The sequence below is a fragment of the Lactuca serriola genome, chromosome 4, assembly GCF_051521515.1.
Source record: "Lactuca serriola cultivar US96UC23 chromosome 4, Lser_US96UC23_V15, whole genome shotgun sequence".
Lineage (NCBI taxonomy): Eukaryota > Viridiplantae > Streptophyta > Magnoliopsida > Asterales > Asteraceae > Lactuca > Lactuca serriola.
This window is the reverse complement of record NC_136411.1, coordinates 223,550,029-223,572,712: the sequence shown is the minus strand read 5'-3', so window position 1 is coordinate 223,572,712 and position 22,684 is coordinate 223,550,029. Positions and strand designations below refer to the sequence as shown.

The 22,684-nt window shown below is 30.8% G+C and overlaps 2 protein-coding genes across 3 annotated transcripts; one reads left to right on the top strand and one right to left on the bottom strand.

Annotated features, from left to right (window-relative positions):
- Positions 1-6,786: 6,786 nt before the first annotated feature.
- On the top strand, positions 6,787-12,808 carry LOC145103314 (Leucine carboxyl methyltransferase). The gene is made up of 2 exons (XM_079040875.1): positions 6,787-7,366; positions 12,130-12,808. Exons 1-2 carry the CDS (start codon positions 6,994-6,996, stop codon positions 12,744-12,746), a joined length of 990 nt encoding a protein of 329 aa, XP_078897001.1. The 5' UTR covers positions 6,787-6,993; the 3' UTR covers positions 12,747-12,808.
- A 641-nt stretch (positions 12,809-13,449) lies between these two features.
- On the bottom strand, positions 13,450-15,445 carry LOC145103313 (plasma membrane fusion protein). 2 transcript variants are annotated; one of them, XM_079040874.1, is made up of 6 exons: positions 15,064-15,445; positions 14,859-14,966; positions 14,638-14,762; positions 14,339-14,439; positions 14,124-14,183; positions 13,450-13,649 (listed from the first exon to the last, which is right to left on the bottom strand). In XM_079040874.1, the coding sequence occupies exons 1-6, from the start codon at positions 15,305-15,307 to the stop codon at positions 13,565-13,567; spliced, it is 723 nt and encodes a 240-aa protein (XP_078897000.1). In that variant the 5' UTR covers positions 15,308-15,445; the 3' UTR covers positions 13,450-13,564. The 2 variants fall into 2 exon arrangements, with proteins under 2 accessions (XP_078897000.1, XP_078896999.1); XM_079040873.1 differs by having other exon boundaries at positions 14,638-14,765; positions 15,064-15,444.
- Positions 15,446-22,684: the final 7,239 nt, after the last annotated feature.

Here is a 22,684-nt window from a genome sequence, read left to right as displayed (position 1 = left end):
TATTTCTCATATGAAGGATGATTCCTGCCATATATGCGAATAGTTTGTGTTAATGAATAGCTATTATTCATGTTCAACGATTCCTTGACAAAACTAGTGTTAAATGCTGCTACATCAGGCTATGGGTTTTTAGATGCTTTAAGTTCCATCTGCCTCTCACTTGCTTTGTCATTAGAAGCTTGCTTTATGATAACCCAACATTCAGAGGAATAAGAGAAATTATTCTTGGTGGGTTTGTATAAATAATCTAAATAGCCTTTTAGAGTATTGTACAAATATAAAATTAGTATATTTCGAGTTTAGAAGCTTTAGTCTACGTATGATTCAAATACACAAAACATAAAGTAAGAAAATGATGGAGTTTTTCCATACGAAATCTTATAAAGGGTTTTATCTACTCGTCATTTGGTATAATTATTTGAAATAAAATTGATATTGATTAATGTATAATCCCAAAAAGAATAAGGAAGATAATTTCCACCGATTAGAAAGTAAACAATACCAAATAAGGTTTAGATCATCATCTATTGTCACTAAGGCATTAGATGGTTCTACTGGTTTGTATCTCGACTTTATATTAGAAAATTTTCGACAAAGATTTCACAACTATGTTTTAACATGTAAAATATAATTATAACTATTATAGTTGTTAATAAAGTTGATTTGGTATCTTGTGCTAAATCTTAGACATTCATTAGAAAAGAAGTCATGCATCACAGTGTACAGTTCCTTAATAATTATTTTCTCTAAAGTTTAGTGAAAATATCATTAGGAATCTTTTATATATAAATAAGATTCACATATATCAAATAAGCTACATTATTTGCCTTCAAAAATCCATTTTTTAAAGTTGAAATATGTGTATTTGATTTACATAACAACTATAACAAAGTCTTAGATAAGTTTGATTTAAAACAAGTTTAAGTCGAAAGTATTTGCGTATAGAACTTATTTTATATAAAACATTGATATTTAATTTAGAATTCTATTAATAGAATTCTAATCGTTAAATAATATGAAGGTGGTCGTTATAAAAACGATTAAGTAATTAATCAATCATTTATTAAATTAACTGATATATATATATATATGTATATAGACAAATTAAATTAAAACATACATTGTTCTAAAACAAATATTGTTTTAATTTACAAGTACTTTATGTTCTAAGCATAAATTATAAACTAAACTCCGAAAGTGTAGTTCCAACTTGTTTGTGCTCAGCTGGTTACTATTCTGTAAATATATGCAAGCCATTTACAAATACTAGATTAATATTAAGTTCCAAGTAGTTGACTATTAAATAAAAATCATAAGTTCTATCTAGTAGATACTTGAAGCACTAGTCTCTCAAGACTTTCTTTTCAGATAAGAGGGACAGTTCCTCTTTCAGTGTTTTGTTTCTCTATTAAAGTAACATTATCCATCTATGTGAGCCTTCTTGGACTTCTTGGTCTTAGAGGTGTCCATTCCATAAACTATGGGCCTTTTAGATCACACATGATGACTCTTTTCAGCATTACATTATTCCATTGTTTGAACTGGCTCAAAAGAAATATCATTGTATTGTTTAAATATCTGCTTAAACTGTCATAACATCTGATATACATCTAAATTATCCAATACTTCCTAGAAGTCAGGAAAAAGTTTTCCTAGTTATGATGTTAGAAACATCTTCAACATCATGGTGTTGGCACCGGGTATCATGTTTAGGTTTTCTACTCAAAGTAGGTTGTGTAGTAATAGGGCCTTTATGAATGTTATTATCTCAGTAAGTGAAAAGATGATGCATGGTAATTAGATTGAATTTTGTTTTTCAACTACAAAACTTTAACAAAATTTATTTTGTATTTTCAGTATTTAAATCTTCAATAATTAATAGCCTTTTAGTTTCTAAAAATATTAATTATCAAAGTCTAGCATCGGAGTTGCAAAACAAATAAAATGGTTAGTTGACCTTTATCTCATTCATATGTATCCAACTAGGTAGATATCGATTATCAATTATATACTCGTATATAATTCCTAGTTTTATGGGATCGCTGATAAAAAAATTTAATAGACATGTTTGATCTCATTTATGTCTCGTATCTATTGTTTAGGTGACCTTTATCACAATATATTTTCGATCAAATCATATAGTTTGAATAACTTGTGTAATCGACCTATAACTAGGTTATAAAAATTGTGAATACACCCCCGACCATAAAAAGATAACACGGTTAGGTGGTTCTTATCTCACTAGTGTATATAAGAGACGCGCGAGTGCTATTCAAATAGGATTGCATAGATTTGATGTCTAGAAGGGTATTTGATATTTTTATAATTCTAGTTTAAAATACATATTATATCATGGTTATTGCATGCATCCAATAAACCATAGTATAATTTTTATTTAAAATAAATTTTAACATTTTCATTTAAAATCACATTTTAATTATGCTCTTTTATAAAATTCAAATTCTATATATTTGATGCGGTCAAATTTTAAATTTAATACCTCGTATTAAGTTTCACCGTTTGAACGCTTAAGATCATTTATAAAACTTTTAATAAAACTTTATTTTATAAAATATGGTTTGGAGTTTGATAAGTTTATGAAATCTTAATTTTAAACTTATATAATTTTAATCCCAAAATTTGTCGTTTGCTAGTTTTAAACGATAAAACTTATTTTATTTTTAAAACTATTTTTACCACCTTATGTTAAAAGTTAATTTTCATTAAAACCAAAATTTTTGTAATGTTATTAATGTCCAAAATATTTTATACATGTGAAATCTAATTTAACAATAATAACACAATATCAACATAAATTCAAACAACACAAACATGCAAAACATATGTGCATAAACCAACCATCTAGTAATATTTTTGTAAGTTATATCATAAAAATATCATGTTCATTCCTAAAAGGACATTAAGGGACCACAAATCTTGTAAAAATCTTCATGCTCCTACTTAATTCAATGCCTTATAGCAAGTTTATTAAAATAATTTTCTAAAGTTTGAGAAACTTTAATAAAATCAAGTTCATAAACTTTTGATCTTCAAAATGACCACCATCTTCATTTTTGTTACATTTTTATAAAAATAAATTATTTCTAAAAATCGTCTGCTAGTTACAAAAATAAACAAAATGAAAACTAATCTATTTAATTACTACATGTCATATGAATAAATAAATATTACAATCATTTCAACAAATCAACACAAACACATTCACAAGAGGTTCATAGCTAGTTTATGCACATTATATATATATATATATATATATATATATATATATATATATATATATATATATATATAGACACACACATACACATACTGAAAATTATATAAAACAACACTTTCTTTTTCTAAGCTAACTTTCGGTGATAAAAAATACATGTAAACTTTTGTCACTAAAAAATAACAATTATAAAGTTGTCATAGAAAATATTTATGGATTTTCTTAGAAAAAAAAATCATCCATGTTTTCCAAACCAAAGATTATAACATCTTATCAAATAATCTAACCAAGCTTGCAAAAATAGGTCTAATATCAATTGCTAGGTTTTATTAAAAAAAATTCTAATTATAGTGTTAAAAATGACATGATTAGCAATAGAAGCAGTTTAGAATTTTAATTAACTAAAACTATTTTACCCACCAATGATCATTTTGCAAAGCTTAGGATGATTAAAACAACCATAGAGAGGGAAGAGTTTATAACCTTTGAAGACTTTGGTTCCTTTTGGCAATTAGGAAGTTGATGAAAATGGAAAACTAATCAAAGAAGAACTTCTCTAGAAATATCCACCAAGTAAGAATCAACCACCAAATATGCTAGTATTCACTTGTATATATGTTGTTCTTAAACTTTAATATTTATACCAAATAAACCTTAAAGGGAAGCAACATATATGCTCTTAATGTAAGCACCAAATGAAAGAAGAGGGGGAGAAAGTGGGCCAAAAGGTACGATTTTGGCAGCCTTTACAGAGGTGATATTAGTTCCAAATCTAACTCAAAACAACTCAATACACTAGCTTATGAATCAGACAAGCATGAGAAGTGACCATACATTCTACAAAGTCAAAGCATGGTACTAAAGACAAGTGTGTAAGCATAAATGAAAGACAAACAAGCAATCTATTTGTTCCATATACCTTACGGTTTTGGTGGAAGAAAGTCAAGACATGGAGTATGTTTCACTCAACCATGTAACTAGTAGTTGGAGACTTACTTTAAGTGTTCAATATGTTGTACACAACATATATATTTATACCATATAAATATAACTAGTTTGATGTTCTATTTCTATTATTATTTTCCAGAAACAATAATTCTCAATATGTTGGTAGTATATTATTTTCATAAAATAATGTTTTCCTAATTAAATACGAGTGTTGATATTTATTAATAATCAAAATTACTATAATAAATAACAATTAATAGTAACTTGCTATCAGGTGTGATCCTATAAGATCATATATCATTAATAATCTCATCTATAATAACTCTTTGAAATAAAAATATTTCAATATCTCCTCCTACAAGAGTATAATTTTCATTTGCTTGGTATCTCACACGATGCTCAAATTTTCTTTTCGATATCGTTTTCTCCCATCTGTCTTTGCTTTGTTTTATTGGTGAGGAGGACGATTTCGATGACGTTGTCTACTAGTTCAGGAGGTTGTGAGGTTGTGGATGTTAGTTTCTTCCTTTTACGTTGCCTTCGTGGTAGTGAGTCAACATGAATTGCCTCCATCTCGTTGTTGAATCCGGGTGGAAATTATGCACCCGAATAGGTTGTGTAGGCCTTAGAATCAAATGTTTGGTCCAGGAGGAGGGCTATTGTCACTAGATTTTTTGAGGTGCAACCATTTCTTAGGGAATTTAAAATATCCCAAGCTGCCTCATGTGGAAAAGCTTTCATTTTATAGAGCGTTTGATACTCGCTTTGTGTCGACTTTAAAATATCAACCTCTGTTTTCCGCTAGCCCAACTATTCATCTTTTGATTGAAGATGTCATTGAAATTGTTACATTTTTTTGCAGATCCTTCCACTTGGAGTTACCTCCTACTTATAAATTAAAATGATCTAAAACTCGCTCCCAAAAAAGCCTCTAATCTTTGTTGATTGTCATATTCCTTATCTTCTTATGTGTCAATATAGTACTTTTTTAACACCGCTTTTCCTTTTAGATCCATTTTTTTTAAAATTTTGTTTAGTATAAATTGTTCGATCTTGCCTTAGGGTTCAAGTTTATTGCTTGTTTCTTTATTGGGTTTGATGAATGATAACAAGTTTGTCGATAGATTATTCGCATTCTAGGCTTTGAGCATCATAAAATTGGATTCTTCGGGAGTTAAATATTGGAATTGGGTTTCCGTAATAGATTGTGAAAAGTAGGGATACTGATTATAGCCAATATTTTTAAGGAAGTCGAAATTGGTTGTAGGATTGTTGTATTGATAGTTTGCTGTATTGGAGTTGATATGGTTGGTATTGGGGATAATGTGACATTTGGGTTTCGGGAATGAAATATGGAAAATTTTGAGAACCGTGTTCAGTTTCGTTGTGTTGGCTATGTTTTTCTCTTGAATCGACCTTTTTGGATTTGCCACAAAAATCCATTTAAAATTGGATTGGATAAAGTGAGAATGAAATCTAAGAGAACTGGAATGGAATTGAAGAAAATGGAACGGAATTGTAACGTATGTTTGGTATTTGACATGATAGAGAGTTGTATTTATAGTGGGTAAAAAGGATATATATATTTTTTTGAAATTTGACTATTGGTCAAATGGTCAAGGGAGAGAGAGAGAGAGAGAGAGAGAGAGAGAGTGAGTGAGTAAGTGAGTGTGAGAGAGAGAGAGCGCATCCCCAACGGTTTACTTAACTTGCGAAGATCCCCATTTGGCAGTACCTTCTCTTCTTAGAGCCATATAGTCCACGGTACTTATAGTATTGCTGTGAACCTGCCATCAAATCCGTTCGACTCCGTCCATCCTAAAAAAAACTAATAGTTTGTGGGACATATATATTTGACATATGTCTAATGTCCCATCAAAAAGTAATATTTGATTTTACATATGAAATTGTTACTAATTATTTATAATTTTACATATAAGAAATATCAACTTACTTTAAAAGATATACATGAGCTCCCAAAACCAATACCAAACAAACAAAAAGATAAGTTACATGAAAAAGATAGCAACTATCGGTTAACCCGACCCCACACGGGTATTGTTATAAGATGAAGATGATGATTGAAATATGTTATATATGGTTATGAGAAGTTAAATTTGTTTTGTACTTGATTTATACAATTACTACACATTTTTAATTTTACCCTATAAAATGTTCACTTCATTTGTATGATGTGTTATGTTGTTGGATCGTCTCTTGACCCTCTTCTACTTGATATTTTAGTACATTAAAATATCCAACGACGAAAAAGTATATCGATAGCTAATTGTTGAAGTAGTCCATAGCATCCTAATTCTAACCACCTGAAAACCACATTCTACAACAAGATCAAGACAGCCTGTCTTTACACCATTATCACCACCACCAACCATTCCTATTCCCAAAACAAAACAAAACAAAAACTGTACTTTATCACTTCCATTTACTCAAAACATGACGTCTCTCAAGATCTTTCCACACCACTTGTACTTGACGCATCAGCACTTGTAACCTCAAAATAATCTCACTCTTATGGGCTCCATTGATTTGAAGCTTACTTTTTTCAGAGTGTTGAAGAATACCAAAAGGTATAGCAAAAATGGGTGGCCTTCGTGGACTACTTCACGACCCTATGCAAACAACATGGATACGATTTAACCATTTGGTTTCATTTCAAATTTCATGTGTATTGTGTGGCTATCTCTTTTTCCCTTATCCCTTAGCTATAAATTATATATATATTTCCAACATTACCCTTCTTCTTCTCTATCTCCCTCTATTTACTCTTTCAAAACCCAACTGCCATAAACATGGCGTACGAACAAAATGGCAGACTTCCCGACCACCAAAACTGGCCGCGGCCGGAGTTGTTGTACAGTGAAGCTCTCCGGGAGCTTCATGCAACGATTGAGAGTGATTGGGACTCGGTTAAACGATCGGCTTGTCAGACGGCGGCCGGAAGGGCACTTTGGAAGCATGTTGTGAATGATCAGCTGGCGGAGTTGTTCGCCGGAGAAACGTATTTGACCAATCTTTATGAGAAGATTAAGAATGACCGGATGAATAATGCGAGAGAAGTTTCTGGGGTGATTCTTGCTGTTCGGACTTTATGGTTTGAATCCAAGCTCGAGGCGGCTCTTGAGTCGTTTGGCGGCGGAGCTCAGGTCGTTCTTCTTGGTGCAGGTTCGTGATCGCTTCTTCTTTTTTTTTTTTTTTTTTTTTGAATTCTTGGGTTAGTTTGTACTGATCGCATAACAATTTGTACTTTTGTTTCTAATTTAATATGCTATAATTGGCATAATGATATTGACACGGATATCTACAATAGTATGAATATGTGTTGGAGGGGACGTTATACAAAATGCTAACTTGTTATGTTATGTTAACTCTATTTTTTAGAGATTAAACCACTAAGAAATTTTGGTATGGTTTATTGTACTAAATATTGTATATGATGATCACTAGTTATAGAATGCTAAATTGATATTTAATGTTGTTTATTATGTTAATAAGTGTTAAGAATTTGGGCAAAATCTAAAAAAACATAAGCTACTTTAATTAGTCTCTTAATTTAACTATTAATTATTTCTTTCGTTTCTTTCTTCATTCTTTTCCAACTTTATTCTATTTATTCCTCTATTTTTTAAGAAATAAATATTATAACAACAAAATATGGTGTTATATTATTCATTTCCTCTAAAATGAGAATGAGTTGTCAGCTTTAGTCTTTTTTTTATATTTATATATTTCTAGTTTATTTTTATCTATTAATAATAATTAAATGTAATATTTAATACTTAGAATATTGTGTTATATAAAAATTTATATTAATTAATTATAAATATAAAGTTTGTTCTTTATTTATCAAATTCATATAAAACTTTAAATATATATTGAAATTGTAAAACACGATGACGTATTTTACAAAAACTTATAATTAAGTATTATAAATATAATCTTATTTATTTAATATTATTGCAATGAAAAAAATATAGATTATATATTTGTTAAAACCAAAATAGTAGAAAGGGTGTGTATGATAATTTATATAAGTTGGATTTTGGAAGATTAGAATATATATACTAGCAATATATCTTTTAGAGGTAAAAATGGGGTAAGAAATAAAGTAGGTTTGGAGATGAAACATCATTTATCCTATTTTTTTATTTCATTTTTTTGGGGAAAAAATAAAAATAGGTTGAAGTTGGTCTAAAGTATTTACTTCCTTAATTAAATCATTAAAAGTCTAACATGTACTCTTAAATTATGACAAATATTATAATAATTAAATATAAAATATATTAATATTCTTCATAATAAATTCATTTTATATTAAAGTTGTTCCAATTTAATATTTATATTACATCAAATTTTGATATCGATCCAATAAATAATACCAAATTATAGTTTTATGCTATTTATTAATATCAAATATATTAAGATAAATTGGTCCTTGGAACATCGTTATTTTTAGTTAGAGAAATTAAATGTTTTCATACCTTTTGTTTTTATTTTTTTCCTATCTATTTAAGATGATGATAAATGTATAAATTGAACAGTCCGATCAAATTTAAATTAAATTAAATGATACTTGTCACCATCTAAAATAAATAGGAAGATAGTATACACAAAAAATAGAAAGATATTTAATAGTTTATTGTAAGCGTAAACTAATAAATATGCGGGTTATGTTTTAAAACTATATAAGTTTTAAATAAAAACAAATATACATCTAGAATATATATATATATATATATATATATATATATATATATATATATATATATATATATATATATACACACACACTAAGGGTAATGACTTAGGGGGTGTTTGGATAGGAAAAAAAGAGGATGTTTATTTCTTATTTGCTTATTTCCACCACAATAAGCTAAGTTTAAGTGTTTGGATAAAATCTTTAAAAACCAACTTATTGTGTTAGGAATAAGCTAAATAAGCTAATTTTTATAAGCATCTTCCACTTGCTTATTGCTTATTCCCACAAAAAATAAGCTAATAAGCTAATCCAAACATCCCTTAATCAGGTAATGGTATTTTTTATTTTGTACATATCTAATCATTGAATTTTTTTTTTTTTTCATATTTTGACTATTTGACTTGTTTTTTTTCCTATATCCGGTCCTTATAATCAGTTACTCCAAGTTAAACCGAAAAAAAAATGACTTAATAGGGTCATATAGTTTTCAGTTTGTATACATTTAGTACTTATGACCGGTTTCTTCAGGTTTTGTTCACGACATCCTACGTGGGACAATTATTAATGAAGTGTTTTTATACATTGTTTGCCCGTTATATCAGTAACCTAATTCATGATTCAGTCAAATAATGTTAGTGTCTTAGTTTTCTTCAATTAGAAGCTGTCTTCGGCTTTAGTTTCATCTATCTCCATATCATACAACGATATTCCTTGTCTTGAAAATGCAAATTCGAGTTGGGAGGAAGCAATTACATAGAATCTCGTTGTATGTTATGGAGATATAAGAATTCTTTTGCTAATGTGTTCTTTTGCGTTGGAAGTGCAAATTCTTTTAGTGTCTTCCTTAATTCTTGTATTGGTAGTGAAAATTCGAATTGGGAGGAAGCAATCAAAAAGAATCTCGTTGTCTGCTATGAAGATAGATGAAACCAAAGGCGAAGATATCTTTTACTTTGAGAAAACTAAAGTACCAACATTATTTAACCGATTCGTGAATTATATTACTGATATAAGTGAGGAACGAGCCACATATGAAAACACATTTCTAATGGTTGTCCCATATAGGATGTCGTGAGCACAACCCAAAGAAATGATTAAATGTGTACAAAAACATTAAAGACTAAATGTGTATAAATTGGAAAAAAAATATATTACCCTATTAAGTCATTTTTTTCGGCTTAACCTAAAGTAGTCGATTATAATGACCGGATGTGTACAAAAAAAAGTTAAGGGGTCAAATCTAGACAAAAAATTTCAATGACTAAATGTATACAAAATAAAAATATATTACTTACTGAGATAATTAACTTTTCGGTTTGTTCATATCTGGATAGTTATGTTTTTTGTATACATCTAGGTAAGAAACTTATTGGAAGTGTTCACATATGACCATTATGACCTACTATAGCAAATCATAATGATCATATGTGAACACTTCCAACAAGTTTGTTACCTAGATGTATATAAAAAAAATAGTTACTCAAATATTAACAATGAAAAATATGAGTAAATTACATGTCTGTGTTTAGGGGGGGATTTGTGTGTTTAGTCCCTAATTTATTTTTTTAACTCGGATGATCCTTATTGTTTATTTTTGTTGCATGTTTGGTTCCTAACTTACCTAAAAAGACTATTATGCTCTTATTAATTTGTTTATTTATTTAGTTTTTCTTATTTATGTATTTACTTTTTATATATTTAAAAAAATTTAATAGACCCCACATATTTGTACCTACTTACCCTAAACCTGAAACCACATTTGAAAATTTTAATCTGGCTCCCACCGGTCACTATCTCATCTTTCATCCTCCTCAACTTCTATTTCTTTCTCATCTTCAGTGACATCGATGTCTTCAACATCCTTTTTTCTCCGGTCCTTCAACTCTAGTGAAGTAACACCACAACCCATTGTCTCTTCATCTTTAGTGGGTTGTGGTGTTGGCTCGCCGGAGTTGACGAACCAAAAAAAAGGGATTATGAAGACGTCAATATCATTAAAGATGGAAATGAAATAAAAGTTGAGGAGGATGAGAGATGAGATGGCGACCGGTGGGACCCATATTAAATTTCTCAAACATTGTTTTAGGTTTATGGTGATCAGATATAGATATATAGGGTCTATTAATTTTTTTAAATATATAAAAAAAAATACATAAGTAAGAAAAATTATTAAAAAAATAAATTGATAAGGGCACAATAGTCTTTTTAGGTATGACAAGGATCAAGCGCATAACAAAAATAAACAGTAAGGACCATCCGAATTAAAAAAATAAGTTAGGGACCAAACCCACAAATCCCTCCAAACCACAAGGACCATCCGTGTAATTTACTCTTACTTTTCGTTGTTCATATTTAAGTAACTATTTTTTTTACACATCTATGTAACGAACTTGTTGAAAGTATTCATATATTACCATTATGACCTGCTATAACAGGTGATAATGGTCACATGTGAACACTTCCAACAAGTTTGTTACCTAGATGTGTATCAAAAAACATAATTACTCAGATGTAAACAAACCGAAAACTTAATTACCTTAAAAAGTAATATTCCTTTTATATAATTATTATCAACTTGATGTAGAAAATGGTATTAAGAGGGTATTTGAGATTGCTTTTTGAAACAACTTATTATTTATTGGGGTTTTCAAAAAGCCAATAAATTAAAAAGATGTTTAGACGGAGAAAAAGACTTTTCGATTTGAATTCTTGATAAGATTGAAAACGCAAGTTTAAAAAAGTTTCAAATAACTAATTTTTTGAAAAAATCATAAGTTAATAAGTCATTTTTGTGTCATTTTACATATAATAGCTAGTCAAACATTTTTTTAACTTATTGACTTACTAATTTTTCCCATTACAAAAACTAATTCAAACATTTTTTTTATAAAAGCATTAAGAAAGTCATAAGTCATTTTACATTTTATAAGCTAGCCAAACATTATTTTTACTAAAAACCCCTATGAGTTGATGATCTAAAAGGCCATTGTTTGTTGTAAATACTAAAAACACACAATTTATTTTTACTGTTTTATCAATTTAACCACTAACTATTTTACTGGTATAAAATGTACTAAACAACAACTTGGCAACATACTTTCACCTGTTTATCGAGCGGTTTATTGATTTCACAACATACTTTATGATTTAAGTCTTTTAACACTAAAGTATTTTTAAAAAATATATAAATTTGGGCAATATTCATGTTATTTTGTCTGCATACATACAGGAATGGACACAAGGGCATACCGATTGAGCTGCTTAAAAGAAAGCGATGTTTACGAAATAGACTTCCCAGAAGTCTTGGAAATGAAAGAGACATTACTTCAAACAGCAATAAACAACTCCATAAACCCACAATCGAAATCCCTCACAAGAATAGCAGCAGATATGAGAGAAGAAGACTGGTTCAAAAAGCTTCAATCATCAGGCTTCATCCCCGAAAAAAACACAGTCTGGATTCTTGAAGGAATAATCTATTATCTCCCTCATTCACAAGCCATGGGAGTATTGAAAACAATAGCAGACAATTGCAGCCTCACAAAAACCGTTTTGTTAGCCGATTTCATGAACAAACAATCAACAACGCTTTCGAGTTCTAACAGCTTTCATTTCTACAGTGATTGGCCTGATCATTTGCTACCTACTTTAGGGTTTTCGGAGGTGAATCTTTCACAAATTGGGGATCCGGATGCTGATTATGGGTTGTTGCATGATCCGCTTAATTTGTTTAATAAGTTGCGAGGGGTACCGAGGTCATTTCAGAACCACCCCGATGATGGAACGCCTTGCTGTCGGTTGTATTTGGTGCAAGCTTCTGGTTCACCAAAAACTATTTCTTCGTGAATCTTTTTTTATTATATTTATATTTATATTTATATTTATACAAAGTTTTTATATTTATGTTAGGTTTGTTGGTGTTGATTCTTTGACGGAGTAATGAAAAAGATATAATGTTATCCACAGTAAACAAACAAATATGATATCAATGTTGAGTTGAGGCATTTTTATAACATCAAATTACAATGAACCAATAATCTATTAATCATACATTAAATGCTAAGTTTATATCATAAATTGTTACACTCTAGTGTTGCAAGCTTGAAAAATCAACATGTTATATACGTATCAAGTGTATTATTTTCAAAATTTTAAACTAAACATTGTTGTCCCAATTATACATATATACCCATATAAAGAATTTATGCTATTTTCAAAATGTTGAACTATGAACTTCTATACTAAGAATATACCAAACTTAGCCACAATTACAACTTACATGAATGAGATGTCATAAATTAATAAGAAATCATCATGCAATTACAGTTTACATGAAAACAAATCATAAAATATAATAATGAAAGACAACGCAGTGCCTTATTACTTTATTAAATTAGCAAATCACAAAACAAAAAGGATTTGTAAGGAGAGGCAATTCCAAAATACAATTGAATTTGACTTGCATATCTTTGGTGAATCTTTTTTTCTTATATTTATATTTATACAAAGTTTTTATATTTATGTTAGGTTTGTTAAGTTGGTGTTGATGTGATTCAGTAAAAATAATATAATGTTATCACAAGAAAGAAACAAGTGTGACATGAATGTTGGTATCAAGAGTTTCTTGAAAACATGAGGAAAATTCAAGAAAGTAATTGAATGAGTCAAATTTCAAGACAATCTTTGACACCCTGTTCGAATTTGTTAAGGGAAGATATGGTGTCCATTAGTGCATCTGCCACTTTTTGTCTGTAGAAAAGAGAAGAAAAGTAACGTATAGGAAAATAACAATGTACTTCACTAGTTGGGTATTAACTAAACTAACTATATTTTTATCCAATTTAAAGAAATAACCAAAAAAATGTCTGGGTTTTGAAAAATAACTACTTTTTCAATCATGCCCTATTTTGGACTTGTTCTTGAAATCCTGGAGTGTTTTTTTTAAAGGTTATGTTTGAAATGTTCATTTCGAAGTGTTTAATGTCACATTTTTTCAATCAAATGTTTGTTTTCAAGCCCTTGTATCGTTTATACTTTCCATTTGCTATGTTTCTTTAACTTTTTGTTAGATTTTAATAAAAAAACAAAGTATTTTCTCAAAATTCCAGAATACGGATTTGTTCTTGAAATTTCCGAGTTTTTTCTTTTCTGAAATCCGAAATTTTGGTACTTTTTTGTCTGAAAAAGTATATTTTTATTGTGTCCTGAATGTTTGAGAAATACCTGTCAGATACAAGCCGAGGGGAAGTACCATTTGCAACAGTATTAAGAGAACTAAGAGACCTGCAATTGAAGAAAGTAACAAACTTTCTCAAAAAAGAAACTAATTGAAAAAAGAAAGGACCAATATTTTTTTATTGTATTTAAAATTCAAGAAATATGAAAAAGTGAACACTTTTTTTTTTCTGGGAAGAAAAGAAATAATCATTCTGAAGTACCTTTCAAGATCAGTGAGCTTAGCCTCAGCCTCCACCTTTGTTGGATCAGTGTCTTCAAGCAGTGAAGCTGCATTTTTTAGGACCAATTTGAATGTGCAAACCTGCAAGTTGAAATATGATGATTTCATTTACTTGAAGATTATAATAAGCAATTTGCAAGCAGAAAAGAAAACGAAGGTCATATTCCATTAAAAATGGCGGATCAATCAAAAGCTGTATCCCCTTATAAACTGAAAGTAACAATGAGAGATGAATAGTTCAAGTATCGAAGGGAAGGAATTAGGGATATAGAGAAAAACCTCAACGCCAGTATTAGATTGAAAAGTAACAATGGAATTCCTTTCCTGAGGAATACAGTCTCTAGAAGCCGATATAAGCAGCCGTTGAACTTCTTCCAAGTCTTTTTCCGGTGAAGTTCCACTAGCTGCTGGCGAATCACAATTCACATTAATCAATTTCAGAACAAATTCAACTTCAATCTAATCGATACCAAAGAAATTAACCAATTTCAGAACAGTACTGATTATGAGGTATGCAGCCTGGAGACTGTTGCGAGAGGCATCAATCGGAGCTAATAGATACTTGGATGCCTTCTTCTTTTGTTCTCTCAGCCAATCCTTTGGTCCTGCTGAGATAATTTAACATATCACATCAATGAGTAGACAAATTGATCCGAAAAAACGATGGAGTAATCGAGAAGCGAGCATGAATCGTAGTTCACGTACAAATGCCCAAGGAGAATGCGGTGGCGACAGGAGGTTGATGGAGGAAATGGATTAGTGAAACTATGGATGTTAGAATGACGCCGGCGGCAGCCTTTCTGCGGGTGGTCGGAACGAGGCTGAGAGAAGACGAGGATTGACTTTGTTTGGGGTCGGAAAGTGATGATGATTGCGGGGACTTTGGCGGAAATACGGCGGTAAGAATGGTGGTGGAGGGGATAAGGGTGGATATTGGCGGTGGTGACATCTTTGCGGGTGGTGTTATAAAATATCGAATTATTTATTTTTGGAAATTGATGGATATTTTTTTGAAAAAGAGGAGGTCGACAGTTTTCAAAGTTCACTTATCATCCATTCTACATTGCAATTATTGATAAAAGTTTTGGTTTTGTAGCTAGAAAATCAGAAAAATGTTTCAATAAAGTTATATATTGTTTTGAAATAGAAAAGTCATATTGTTTTTGAAAAAACCATACAATTTGTCATTTGATGGTGAAATATAAAAAATAATTTTTTCGTCAATTTGAATAAAATATTAAATAATTAAGATTTTTCTGTTAAACCATCATTTGATGGTGAAATATAAAAAATAATTTTTTCGTAAATTTGAATAAAATATTAAATAATTAAGACTTTTCTGTTAAAACAAAGTTGTGATTTTATTGAAGTTTTTTTCAAAATTTTAGGATTTTTTTATAAATTTCCCTTTGTAGCTCTTTAGTTCTTTGAATTCAAAGTGTATTCAATCATGTTTTAAAGTTTTTAAGATGTGTTGATTTAATCATTGGACATCTATCCCAAGCTTTATGTTGCATATAGTTTAAAATATAGAGAAATTTATTCGTATCATTTTCATATTCTTACATAATTTATATATATATATATATATATATATATATATATATATATATATATATATATATATATATATATATATATATATATATGAGGAAAATGAATATATATTACAGCACACCTAAGCTTAGGTACTAAATCTCATGAAAATATATTATTTTACTGTATAAAAGATTGTGGTTAGATGATTCATGAATAACACTTGAGTCTTAGTTGGGCCGAGAACAGCTACTTAGGGCTTTAATTGGGCCGAAAACTCTCTTGGACCAAGGCAAATCGAAGCCCACCATTTTGGGCCATCATGTGGGCCGAGAACCCCCCTAATCGGTTGGCCCATTTATTAAAAAAAAAGGAAAATGACTTGTGTAATAAGAGAGGCCACCTCAATATAGCACACCATATAACAAAGATTTTGTCCCACAAACACCCATGCATCTCACATCACACCATAGGTCAACTCCTACCCCTTTCCCCCTCTTCTCTACCTCCCTGCCACTATCTCCCTCTCCACCCTGATTCACAACTTCAATTCCAACTCATTTCCTCTCAACATTCAACATTCTCTCATCCTCTCTCTCTAAGATTTTGTGTGAGTGTGTGTTCTTCAAAGAAGTCTTCATCCAAGGATCACAAAGTTTGTAAGTTCATGTTTGATTCAAGTGTTTTTGCTTCTGTAACGCCTGCAGATCCGAGCTAGTCAATTTAGAGACAATAAGCATCAAAAATGAGTTTTTGATGGAAGATTATTTAGAAGGATTAATCTTAACCAAGTTGTATTATATATTACAAGGATTCAGTACATATAAAGAACGCCGAAATCCGAGTTATAACAAAGAAGTTATAACCCGTCGAAGTTTTTCGGCAATACCGGCACGGCACTGGGAGACGTAAATAGTGAATTTACGATAGATGACTTTTTAGCCTGAGTAATCTAAACAAAAGTCGTAGAATATGTTAAAATGAGAGCGTCCATAAAAAGAACGCCCAAATCTGACTTCGTATGAGGAAGTTATGAATTTTCTAACATTTGACATAGCAGTACACGGTCCGAAAGTCGAATTTTAGTTCGAGCAGTTTTTGGCCTACGTGATCTAAATGAGAGTTGAAGATCTCATTAATAGGAACTCAACGGTAAAAAGACAGACGAAAACGGAGTCCGTATGTAGAAGTTATGAATTTTACGCGGACATTTAACAGTATAATCTCCTCCTACTGTTAAATTTAAGATCGGTTGCGAATTAGTCAACGGAGTCTAAATGAAAGTTTTAGATCTTATTTTTACCTACGCGCGGATATAAGGAATGTCGAGAGTAGAGCTCGTATGTTAACGATATGGACGAAATTTGGTCCCTACTCTTCGAGCGCGATAAATTCGATACAGTTTTGAAAATCTGAGACAGAATGAGAATTAGCTGACGGCGTCTAAATGAAAGTTGTAGTACTCGTAAATACCAATGCGTGAATATAAAGAACGTAAAAAATGGAGTTCGTATGAATGAGTTACAAATTATAATAGCATATTTATGTATTAAAATAAAGTATAAATCATATATACGTACATATATATATATATATATATATATATATATATATATATATATATATATATATATATATATATATATACAAATGTATATATCATTAGAAGGGTATCGATGATGCGGTTATTATAAGACTAGTGTTGAGTACATTTGATGTTAGTATAGTACAAATATCGTTAAATCTATTTAAAATAGTATTATGAATGGGTGTTTAGTCGTTTATATAACTATAAGGTCATTAAGTAATTATGGAGGGTAGTTTTTGTAAATTCAATTATTATAAATAAGAGGTTTGGGCTCTCATATTTCTTGTACCATTCTCTTGATTCAAGAGTATTTCTCTTCTTATCCCCCGAGCATTTCGGTCCCTCGTGATTCGACTTCTCTTTCTGTAGTTTTAGTATAGTAAGGTGAGTGCTGAAGCGCTGCACGAATCTTTCTTAGAAAGATTTAGCGACAAAGTTCTGCCCCTGCAGATCCCGACTCCTAGCTAAAACCCCTCTTGTAAGTAAGTTATGCTTACCCTATTTTAATATAGCTTATATTTAAAATTAGTATTATTATTATGAACTTATAATAAGTATTTGAGCTATTATTATGACTTATATAAGTGTCGTTACAATATCCTTTTAACTACTCGCGGTACGGGGAATCTGGTTTAAAGGGCCGCATAGGGTTGTTGGATTTCAGAAGTGCTATATGCCAAAATGGTCCTGCCCTCCGGTGTTTTATGTCTGGCCCCTGTCTGTACATAGTGGTTGGAAAGTATTGTTTAAACGCTTATATAATAATAATAATAATAATAATAATAATAATAATAATAATAATAATAATAATAATAATAATAAGACTAATAATTAGTCACGGTAAATATTAGACTAAAATCTAGTGGTAATAATACTAGGTTTCGTCGAAGGAAATTATTTTAAAGTAAACGAAGCGCTGTCCGAATACCGAGTCACCACCTTATCAAGTGAGTGCATGGTCCATTTCATCTTACACATAGATATGAAGTATTTTATATCAATTACGTGCTATGTGTGCATATTATCTGGATACTTGTTGTCTATGTTGGATGAATGATTTTATATATGTTTTAAATGATTTAAACTACATATTTATTTTATATCTACAAATATGTTGGGATAAAACATGGGTAGATGAAATAGTTGGTGTGTGATGAAATCAAATGATGAGAGATAGGTGATGATAGGAAGGTGATGATAATTAGGTGAGGATAGATAGGTGATGATGAATCGGTGATGTAGGATGAAAGATACTATAACCTTGTCCGACAATTTGGAGATGTAGTCATCTACCAGAGTATAGATGGCGACCACGGACTATTATAGACAACCCCGTGGAAGCACCAGCAGGCTCATAACCTGTAGGTGATGAATTACGAGTTCAGGCAATGTTGTAACTACGTATTCATGTGATGATACTCTAACCCTTACTATGAATTACAAGTTCAGACGATGTTGTAACTACGTATTCATGCGATGATACCCCAACCCTTACTATGAATTACAGTTTCAAATGATGTTGTAACTACGTATTCATGCGATGATACCCCAACCCTTACTAGGCATGTATGGAGGGAGTAATCCCCGAATCATTGCTGTCTATGGGATGTAGGAGATGATCCTTAGGAAAAGTCCTTAGGAACGAACATATAAGGAAATGCGATGTAAAGAAATGAGTGGTAAATACGATATAGGAGATGACCCTTAACATAGTTCTTTAGGGAATATTAAATGAAGAAAATGGGGATGGGTAATCGGGTTAATTGTTTTACATGTATTATGTGAATAAACAAATTAACTATGTTATTATGGGTCGAAAACCCTATGTACTCACTAGGTTTCCCAACCTGACCCACTTAGTTTAATTGTATCACAGGTGTCGATATAAAGCTACATTACACTGAGAGATTAAGGAGATGTAAATCACTAGTGATAATGAATGTAAATTTTGTTTATGCTTATGTTTCTATATTGACCATGACATCCCAAATGTTTTAAAATGAATAAAAATACTTTTCTTCAGAAATACTTTGATAACGTATTTATCATGTTTTACTGGGAACAAATTCCGCAACATTTTTATTAAAGGAGGTACTCTGATTTTTATAAAGCATAAACATAATCAGTCTTTTCTGGCCGTGAAAATGGGGATGTCACAGCTTCATATATGTGCTTAGAACTTTCAATTTACACTCTTTGTTGTGTGTCAAACTCCTTAGAACACCCGTATTTTTGAGATTACCCTAAAAAAGGTAAGATAGGCTCGTAATCCTTCTTCATTTTCCTCTACATTTCAAAAAAAGCCCCAAGGTGATCTTCATACCCCTTATTTTTTATTTTTCTTTATTTATTTATTTTTTTTTTTGGGGTTTTTTTTTTGGGGGGGGGGGGGGATACAAGTCTAGTCTTGTGTAAACTCTTTGGATAATTGCATGTATTTATGTGTGATGAAATGCTGATATTTCATGCTTACACTCCAGGAGCTCGAGATTTTGTTAAGTCTCAAGTTGTTGGAACATAGTTATCTTGGTGTTGTTTCATTTATTTTGGTGTTTTGTAAAACATGGAAACAAGTTGTTAGCTGAAAAATGGTTTCTCTTGATGTGTGTTAAAAATCACAAAAATATGTCCAAGAAAATGTTAAAACAATTTTTGGTTATGAAAGCTTGAAAAATGGTAAAATATGAACATTTACACTCAAAATGTTAAATTTAAATATATAAAATTTTGCCACAAACACTTATAAAAATGGGTTATTCATGATAATTGTGGTAAAAATGGGCTATTTATGATAATTATGGTAAAAATGAGTCATTTAGGATATTTTTGGTAAAAATGGGTTATTTATGACAATTGTAGTAAAAATGGAACAAACTCACTTTTCCACAAAATTTGTATAAATACATAAAATATAATGAAAATTTTTAAGTTTTATGTGCATTGTAGAATAATCAAGACATGTAAAAGTTATTATTATTATGGTGTATAACCTATGGTAATATGTTATTTTTACACAAAATGTTATAAATATATTAGTTCAAAAATTGAATATTTGTTAAAAGAGTTTATAAATAAACCTACCAAAATGGTGAACTAATTAGACTTTTATGACACAAAAGTTGTATGACATAAACTGTCTGTCATAAAGGCTTCTAAACACTCTTAGTGCAATGTGTAAATTTACGACATGAATTATTGCGTGTCATAAAACATCAGTCATAAATATACACTAGGAATGTTATTTATAATATTCAATAATGGGATTCGAAAATTTGCGTAAATGTTGTTAAGGTTCTTGTGAGACACTCATTCACCGTACCTCTTCAGTGTACACCGTAAGTCTTTTAGTTATAACCAGAGTCTCCTGGAGGGAGAGCGAGATATTGTGTATAGATCTATACAGGGTTGACGCCCCCACACCTGAGTTGTTCACTACAGCTAGACAGGCCAGTCTAGGGTGACAAATATCTTATTAGAAACCAACGCCTGAAGAATGTCAAGACACCGCTCTAGTTACATTAGTATGGTTGTAACGACTCACATGGAGAATAACAATATTATTTTAAAATTTACGCGGAATATACACTCTACTCATTTTATAAAGTACAAAACTATGTGTCGTCTATTTTGTAATTAATTTCACCACTCTGGTCTTAGGGTTTTAAGACCACGACTTTTCGTATAACAGAAAACACAGGATTTTCTGAGAACACTCTCTCTCTCTAATTTCAAATAAGGAAACAAAAGAACATGCATGCAATTATACATGATTTGGAATGAGACTCTCAAACTATTTTTACAGAAAATATTGGATTTTCTGGAGTTTTACAAACTATTACAAATTTTTCTTAAAAATATGCTTATGAACTCACCAACATTCTATGTTGACGCTTTTCAAAACGACTCGTATTCTCAGGGACTCAGTAAGTAGGTTTTGCAGCTATGGATTTTGGATAATTGTTGTATTTTTGAAATATCATACATTATGTTATTTTTGGATGTAACTTCATGAACAAATACAAAGTTGTAAACAATGCATGTTGGTATCTGTAATGTATGATGTTTGGTTGCTATGTTTCATTTATAATCAACTGTTATGATATTACAAGATGAAGTCACCCGCCCCCAGACGTTTCTGCCGTCCTGGTTCGGGGGTGTGACATCTTTCTCCCAAATCCCTCGATTAGTTGACCGTCTCATCATCCATCTTTTTCTCTCACAACTTCATCAACGATCGTTCCCCTCAATCAAGAACCACCGACCGAAATCCATGGTCTCCTCCGCCAATTGTCTCCCTTATTGATTGAATAGATTAATATTCATTATCAATTGATCATGTCGTCGTCAATCGTCACCCCATAGAATGAATCAACAATCGGCCACCGGATCCTCCATCCCAGTTTCCCTTTCCTCCCCTCCATCTCATCAGGTATACACAAATTCTTTCTATCACCGCATCACCTCCAACTTTTATTCCTCGTCTTCTCCTTTCATTGTCATATCTAGATCTACAATCGATCCAGATTTCCTTGTCGTTATCACCAATCGATGTTGAATTTGTATTACTCTAACGATCTAGGCTTCATTGTCACTGATCATCAACAATTCATCCTTCCTTTTTGTAATATCTGAATCGATTGTGGTTTTCTTTCAAATCTATTCGCTTTCAAATCTATTCTTCTGAGTTCTTTCTGGCCTTCATCTCCTTCCTCCACATCGACCTACACATCATTTTCCCTATCACAAAAACATGAGTCCAAGAGAAGATAGTGTTGGACACGTGGATGAGGTACTATGCTTTTTTTTTTTTCTGAAATTGAATTTCCTAGAAAGTAGAAACATGATTAAATCGATGTTATTGTATCTGTTTTGATTGTATACGGTCTACCTCACTTGATTGAGTGGTTTTGGCTATAAAAGCTTGATTAAACTTATTATACACAATTGTCTACAACTGCATCAGAAAATACAGGACATGATTAAAGCAGTGACTGGAAAGACAACAACACAGGAAATCATGCTCATCACCTTCCATTCACTCTCATTACAACTGTGTCGCTTATCGATTTAATCATCTACTCTGTCAAACTGCTTTATCAATTTCCCTAAAGGTTAGACTTGTATGTATATTTGATTTGATTTTCATTTAAGTTAAACATTTCATTTTTTTGACATTTATTGGTTGTATATATTATATCACTT